At 36.9% G+C, this 8241-nt stretch overlaps 1 protein-coding gene across 1 annotated transcript; it reads right to left on the bottom strand.

Annotated features, from left to right (window-relative positions):
• Window positions 1–2577: 2577 nt before the first annotated feature.
• Window positions 2578–5850, bottom strand: LOC107813418 (serine carboxypeptidase-like). The gene is made up of 8 exons (XM_016638694.2): window positions 5425–5850; window positions 5161–5329; window positions 4587–4706; window positions 4341–4484; window positions 4069–4219; window positions 3873–3961; window positions 3433–3691; window positions 2578–2962 (listed from the first exon to the last, which is right to left on the bottom strand). The coding sequence occupies exons 1-8, from the start codon at window positions 5739–5741 to the stop codon at window positions 2715–2717; spliced, it is 1497 nt and encodes a 498-aa protein (XP_016494180.1). The 5' UTR covers window positions 5742–5850; the 3' UTR covers window positions 2578–2714.
• Between the last annotated feature and the right edge of the window lie 2391 nt (window positions 5851–8241).

The following is an 8241-nucleotide window of genomic DNA, read 5'->3' on the forward strand; positions in this document are numbered from 1 at the left end:
GTGGGTGAAATGGGTAAGAGTGTCGGGGACAAATGACCGAACCAGATGAGATTCCAGTAGAGTTTTGGAGATATGCGAGTAGAACAGGCTTGAAGTGGTTGACTAGGTTGTTTAATGTTATCTTCAGGATGAAGCGGATGCCTGATGAGTGGCGGTGGAGTACAATGGTTCTGGTGTACAAGAACAAAAGTGATATCCAGAATTGTAACAACTATAGGGGTATCAAGTTACTAAGTCATACCATGAAAGTTTGGGAGAGGATGATGGAGGGGAGGATAAGGAGGGCGGTATCTATATCGGAAAACCAGATCGGGTTCATGCCGGGTCGTTCTACTACGGAAGCTATCTACCTTATCAGGATTTTGGCAGAATAATATAGGGATAGGAAGAGAGATTTGCATATGGTGTTTATTGACCTAGAGAAGGCGTATGATAAGGTACCTAGGGACGTCCTTTGGAGATGTCTAGAGGTGAAATGTGTGCCAGTGGCTTACATTAGGGCGATAAAGGATATGTATGATGGAGCTATGACTCAGGTTAGGACTGAGTGAGGTGACTCAGAGCCTTTTTCGGTGGTTAGGTGTTACACCAAGGATCTGCGCTCAGCCCGTTCTTATTTGCCCCGGCGATGGACGCACTGACACACCATATCCAAGGAGAGGTGCCGTGATATATGTTATTCACTGATGATATGTTCTAATTAATGAGATGTGATGCAACGTTAATGGGAGACTGGAGGTGTGGAGGCAGGCCCTGGAGTCTAAAGGTTTCAAGTTAAGTAGGACTAAGACGGAATATGTGGAATGTAAGTTCAGAGACGTGACGGGGAAATCGGATGTGGAAGTCAGGCTTGACTCACAGGTCATCCTCAAGAGAGAAAGTTTTAAGTACTTAGGGTCAATTATCTAGGGAGATAGGGAGACCGACGGGGATGTTGCGTACCGTATTGGGGTGGGGTGGGGTGGATGAAATGGAGGTTAGCGGTTGGAGTCCTGTGTGACAAGAATGTGCCACCTAAACTCAAAGGTAAGTTCTATAGAGCGGTGGTTAAACCGACCATGTTGTATGGGGCTGAGTGCTGGCCAGTCAAGAATTCACATATCCAGAAGATGAAAGTAGCAGAAATGAGGATGTTGAGATGGATGTGTGGGCACACTAGACTGAATAAGATTAGGAATGAAGATATTCGGGAAAGGGTGGGTGTGACTCCAGTGGACGACAAGATGCGAGAAGCGCGTATTAGATGTTTCGGACACGTTCAGAGGAGAAGCTTAGATGCCCCGGTTAGGAGGTCTCAGTGGTTAACTTTGGCAGGTACGAGAAGAGGTAGAGGGTGGCCTAAGAAGTACTGGGTCGAGGTGATCAGACAGGACATGGCGCGGCTCCAGATTTCCGAGGACATGACTCTTGATAGGTAGGTATGGAGGTCGAGCATTAGGGTTGTAGGTTAAGGGGTAGTCGAGCGATTTTCCTCTTTGTTCCGGTTTCCCTCTTTGTACCGACGAGTATGATCGGGTTTTGTCTAGCCCTGTTAGCGATTTATGTTGTGGTTTATACTTTTGCATAATATTTGTGTTACTGCTTTTCCATTTATTTGCTGTCTCTCACGTTGCTGTTATTATTTTTCGGGTTTTGTTGTCACAGATCTATTATCTCTGAGTCGAGGGTCTCCCGGAAACAGCCTCTCTACCCCCTCCGGGGTAGGGGTAAGATCTGCGTTCACTCTACCCTCCCCGGACCCTACTGATGAGATTTTACTGGGTTGTTGTTGTTTGTTTATTATATTAAAATGAAAGTCGAACGACGTATATAAAATTAATCCGTCAAAAGAACTAGTTCAAGAATATAATATCAATTTCAGATCACTCTTAATTAAGGGTGTCATGCTGGTTCAAACTGTTAAAGACTTCGATTTTCCGACTGACTGGAGAGATATTGAAAGTCTCCAACCTTTTATCATGCTTAAGTTTCTTCTTGGCGTATACTGTAATTTTTAAAATATAATCTGTCTTTTGTAGTAGCTGGAAATTTTGCTGGTAAGCTATCTCCATCTAGTTCTATCTCTAGATATTGCGAGTAATCTATGTTTAAGGCAAAATGTGTCTGCAGTAAAAAGAACCAAATAGCAAATATAGTAGCTTAATGAGACAAAATATTTCCCGTAATTGGAAAATTTACTGCAAGCAGAGTCTAATGAGCACTGGTTCTGTGTCTAATTTGTAATGCTTGAGCCACATAAAACAGTTCTCTTCGTTTTTCCCCATATTTATATTTTAATTTCTTTTCCCCAGAACATTCTTAGAGCTGACCATGATCCTACCAATGGTTGTAAAATGTAGACAAATTTTCACATCTAATTAAATTAGTAGAAACTTACTTTTTCTTTTATAGATCCCATCACAGGCCGACATGCTAATTAACTTGGATTTTGATAACTTAAGAATGTGCTGCATGCCCCTATATATGATGCCCGGCAGGAATAACTCGTCTCAAGTTCAGGCGTGATTAAATTAATCCTAGTTACTCTGGGGTATTGAACACAAAAATTTAATGCTAAATACGATTAATAAGTCCTTCTCCTCAAAGAAAATCAATTCAATGATAGATTGTAAACACAAATATTGTGAAATGTATTTACATGGTTAGTATAATTTTCATGGAATATATATAACTGGAAAATTCTGTCTCAGTACGTAATGTATGTGGATCGTCTTTCACATAGGAGCAAGATGACCTTGTTTGGACAATTTATCTTGCATCCACCTGTGAAGCATTTCCAGTGCTGCCTTAGGTTGATCCATTGGAACCATGTGACCAGCATCATGGACCTTTAAGAAAGTTAAAGGCCCATAGTTCTTTTGAACACCTTTCTCTACACCATCTACTGCAAAAGAAACTTGTGTGGCTTTTCCAAAGGCTTTTTGCCCTGACCATTTCATTGCATGCACCCATCTCGAGTTTCCTGCCCATTATAGCAAGAAATTGAGTTTAGTTGTCAATTACTAGGTTGTTTTCATCTTTCAGTTTATTGTAACAAAATTATGTTTATATATCACATATAAAATAAAAATAGTTACCGGAAATATATACTAAATCCGGTCAAAGAGAGATCATATCCATGTAACACAATGTATAGGAAGGCCCATTTTTTTTTTGGTTGGTCGGGTAATGTTTTGTTTTGACAATAAGTAGTGTCACATGGATATTCTGAATGTAAGGTCAGTTGCCGATATGACTATATTATTACATGTAAATGTTATACATTTGGCAGCCTACTTGCACTTTCTTAGAACCGGCTTTAACATTTTTTGACTTTGTATTTTAATTTTCTGTGATACATAGGTATAATTAAGTTATTTTGCTTTACAGAAACATGCTTAATTTTGTCCATATATGAAATTAGATGTTGGGTCAGAGATGAATGAAGCTTACCAAGCCAATTGCAGATAAGGTCATATTCCCCAGCATACACAAGTAGCTTGATACCATCCTCAAGGAGTGAAGGAATTCCCTCTTCAAGATTCCTCATCCAGTCCAACTGCATTGCCTGGTAAACCTCAGAGCTACATGAAACAAACTCAATATCCCCAACACCAAGTGCCTTTTTAACTTGTTGGTCATTGAGGAAAGTTTCCATTTTTGAGAAGTCATAGCAGAGATCACCCTCACATCTCTTCCGCACGTCATAGTACTGCAACTCGGAAATTACATGACTTTAACTTCTCTACACTAACTAACAATGTAAAGAAATTTTTATTGTTACTTAAAAGATAACTACAGATAATAAGTGAGATCAGTAATTTGGAAAATGAGACTGCAAGTAGCGTGTTGTACATCATTAGCTCAAAGAAAATGAGATTGCGCTTTCTTACATTTTTGTCACCAGCAATGTCCATAATCTTGTTGAAGATGCTTGTACAAACAAGATATGCAGCCATGCAAGCAGTTCCGCCATCTTTTCCTAATATTATTTGCATAGAAATAAAGCTAATTAATGTCAAGATTATATTAGCTGCTGCTATATGAAGGAGAAAGAACTTACAGGATAAACAAAAAATTAAGAATTACCACAAAGCTTAATTGCCAACTGACATTTTGGATATGATTTCTCTATGGCATTGTAATCAGATTTTTTTATCAATTTCATATCCAGAGCATAGTCAGTGTAGGCTTTGTATTGAATTTCTGGATCAGTGAGTCCATTACCAATAGCAAATCCCTATACAAATTAAATACACTTGGTTAAGTTATCGGCATGATGACAAATTTAAATTAAACCTACCTAAAAGTTTAACTGAAAAAAAAAAAGAATGGTGGAGGAGCTAATGAGTTAGAAATACCTTGAGATTTACGTAGATGCCTTCTTTATTTTTGTTTCCTTGGTGGACCCGAGAAGCAAATGCAGGAATGTAATGCCCAGCATATGATTCTCCAGTAATATAGAAATCATTCTTTGCATACTGAGGGTGTGCCTTGAAGAAGGCCTATCATCAAAAGAATTTGAATTAAATTTTATTAATTATATCAGTTAAACTTTAGAGACTTATCACGAGCTAAAAAAAGAAGAATGAAAGAATAAGATCAACCTGCAAGAAGTCATAGAGATCATTGCTTACGCCCCTTTCATCGTGACGAATATCATCATCGTTTGAACTATAACTGAAACCAGTTCCAGTTGGCTGATCGACGTATATAAGGTTTGAGACCTGTCAAATTGCAATTTATCTTATGTTATCATCATTCTTCAACTAACAAATGAAAGTTGCATGTTTGATTATAGGATTTAAAGGATTTAACCGGTGTAAACGATTTTTACACTATTGTTATATTTTAACATGTTGTAACATGTTGTATTCGTCCCACTTAAATAAAGTGAAGAGAAGCGTAGTAGTCATTGATGTCAATAAACGTTGAACTACTTTCGAATTTTTGAAATTCTACAAGTCACAGCTAATGAACAACAAGTGTTAAAGAAAAAAATGCTAGTAGGTAAAAAGGTATTTTGCATGATGGAGAAAGGTTGAATAACAAATAAAAACATGGAGGGAATTCTTTTAGACTTTTACCATATTCAAAAGATCTAACCGACGTTTCTTGAAAAATTAATTGGGTAAAATAAAAAAAATAAAAAATAAAAAGCAAAAGGAAGAAGACAAGAACCTTGTCCCAGCCGAAATCATTCCAGACAAGAGACATATTATCTGCAATTTTGAATGGTCCGTTTTCGTAAAACACAGCCAATTCACTGCTACATCCTGGCCCTCCTGTTAGCCATATAACTACTGGATCATTCTTCCTGCTTCTCGATTCAAAGAAAAAGTAAAACATCCTGCGAAAAACATATTAAAAAAACACACAGATAATTTAGCATTAACTAATAATACCCATAAATGAAGCAAAAAGAGCATTTAATCCAATTCAAACCTTGCATCTTTAGTATGTGGAAGACGATAATAACCAGCGTGATGACCCAAGTCTTGAACTGTAGACCCAGAATTACCAACATAAGATAAATTCAATTTCCTCTCAAAAAGCCTCTGTTCAGAATCCCCTGTTGCTGCAGCCTTGTTAATATCATGTTTAGGGAATAAATTAAGCTGTCTGATTAGCTTTTCTGCCATTGTTAATGGGAATTTAGGAGTAGAAGATAGGAAAAACTCATCGTCATTAGAATTTAAAGTTGATGAGAAAGATAAGGAAATAGAAGCAAGAAGCAGAGTAAGAAAGAGGGATGAAGGCATTTTCAGGATTTGGGTTTTTCAATGGCTCTGTAAGCAGTTGAGATTTATAAGGGGGAAGATGAGTGTGAAATGGGCATTCCTAGTACTAGTAGGTGTGCGTTATAATGTGAGAGAGAAGAAAAAAGAGAGAGATGCTAAGAATTTGAGAGAGGAAAAGTGGGGGAAGAAACAGGGTTAACGGGCGGTTTGTTTTGTTTGTTAGAGTGCTGCTAATATGGATCCACGATTTGAGCAGGACGGGCACATTGTATGCTTATTATTCTCGATAAAATTTGGCGGCCAACATTTTAAAAACTCAATGATTGTGATGACTGATCATCCAAGTACAAATAAAAAGAAGTTCTAAGGAAATAGAAAGCATCTAACAAAGAGAGAGATTTTTTTGCAAAATGTGCTACGGAAAGGGAAGATATTTGATTTAAGATTGTTTCAAACTTTAAATTTTTTAGTTTTTTCTCAATTAAAAAGGAGTCTGTGATCAAAAGGGTGTTCAAATTTCAAAAATTATCAAAAAACTTACTAAACAAATCAATATTAAGGGTGTGCTAATAGTTAAAGAACTGAAGAAAAGCATCAAACTCTTAATTAATTGCCATTGCCGAATCAGAGTTGACGGATATCCACTACTTTATCAAAGTGATTGTTGAAATAAATTGTGGAAGAAGGATTTGTATTTTTCTACTTTTAAAGCGCAATAAATTGCAATTTGAGGCTTTTAAATTTAAGGAAGGGATTTGAAAAAGAATAAAGTTAAGTAAATTGACTATTATATATTAAAACTAAACTATATTTGAATTCAAAAAAAGATAAAAGTAAAAAGTGAATCAGTTAATTGAATTCAAAAGAAAGTAAAATAAAAAGGAGAGGAAAAAGTATTGAAAATAGGTTTTGAACCCACGACCTCCAGCAAAGCTGGAAACGAAAGTGCCGTACAAAATCACTCCTCCAATTCGCCTTTTTGTATCTTGGGTAAGCACACGAAAAATATTTAAGGGGTCTCAGATATATGCAGAAATATATATAAGATATATATACAAAATTTAGTCGAGGCTAACGGGGTCCCGTGACCCCTCAACCTTCAACGCAGATATGCCTATGACAAGTACTAATTCTATAAGGTGAAAGAAGGGAAGGATTCTTCTTTTCTTTCTTTTTTATTTTGTTTTTTTAAAAGTAATAGTGCAAATATATTTTATACTTCCCCTTATTTTTCATCCATCAAGAAAATTATTTAATGATATTAATCATAAGAACATTTGATTAATTTATCATAATCTCTTTCACAAAGTAGTAACGATGGAACTGGGAACTGGAAAAAAATAATTAATCTCTTTTAATTTTCTAAAGTGACAAAAAATTTGTAGACAAAATTTTTTGGACTAAAATGACGGATAAAAAAGATCATAATAGTGATGATGTACGGGATATAAAAGTAGAGTACTTAATTGAAATGAGAGCAAATATTCCGTAAAAATTAAAAAAATAAAATAGTTTAATAAATATAAATTGTTGAAAGTTATACAAAAATAAGCTAGTTCTATTGTCAAATATTTTGGGACGTCTCGAAATGAAAAAAATTGTAGTGCAAAATCAAAAGACGTGTGGAGTGTGACGTTACTTAAAACCCAATTATAAGTAACTGTATAAAAATGAATTGATAATATGAAAATTGATGAGTAACTTATTACAAAGGGTTGCACTTGCCAGCAAAAAACAAAAAAAAAAGGGGTTGCACTTCACTAATTTGTGCAAACGTTCTTTGTAACATACACTCAATCTTAATGATGCATTTGCTTTAATGATTAAATGAAACTTTTATGCTATCATTATTCATAAAAAGAACGCATTCCCTACCCCGGTCCTTCACTTTTTCCCCCTTCTAAATAGGTGTTCCTTTACTGAAGTATAGTATTTATTACCCTAAGAATTAATCATATTCCTATGAATAGATTAATTAAGAACCCTCAATGGCTGGTGAGCGGTAATAAGTCTTTGGCATGGCGCTGAAATAGGGTCGCGCCGAAGCATCCCGAGGAAGTGACGGTGCTGGATATGTGGGCCTACTAGACTGACCCCTCCCAAACCGACCTCGGCCCCCAGCCGGGGTACATTTGAACTCCCCAGAATAACGTACTCTCTTGTCCCTCTACATCTGCTCTCTACCTCTCAAACGGTAACCCTCAATCCTCCGAACTATCTCCACTACTAGCTGATAAGAAGTCCTCATCTCAACCTCCCGGGCCATAGTAGCCTGAATACCTAAATGCAGCCCCACAACAAACCTAAGAACTATCTCTGCATCAGTAGGAAGTATACCTGCTGGAGCTGCTCAAACTGAAACCGTAACTCTTCTGGAGCTGCTCAAACTGAAACCGTAACTCTTCTCTCTGAGACGGTGGAATATACCTGTCCAATAATAGGCGTGTGAACTGGTCCCAAGTCATGGGAGGAGAACCTATTGGTCTGCCAAGAAGATAAGACTGCCACCACCTACGGGCCC

The sequence above is a fragment of the Nicotiana tabacum genome, chromosome 8 (genome assembly GCF_000715075.1).
Source record: "Nicotiana tabacum cultivar K326 chromosome 8, ASM71507v2, whole genome shotgun sequence".
Taxonomy (NCBI): domain Eukaryota; kingdom Viridiplantae; phylum Streptophyta; class Magnoliopsida; order Solanales; family Solanaceae; genus Nicotiana; species Nicotiana tabacum.

Coding starts and splice junctions, on each gene's coding strand:
- LOC107813418 (XM_016638694.2), bottom strand. CDS start 5,741: ATGCCTTCATCCCTCTTTCTTACTCTGCTTCTTGCTTCTATTTCCTTA. Junction 5,330..5,424: donor CCACATACTAAAGATGCAAG/GTTTGAATTGGA, acceptor TGTTTTTCGCAG/GATGTTTTACTTTTTCTTTG. Junction 4,707..5,160: donor ATGATTTCGGCTGGGACAAG/GTTCTTGTCTTC, acceptor GCAATTTGACAG/GTCTCAAACCTTATATACGT.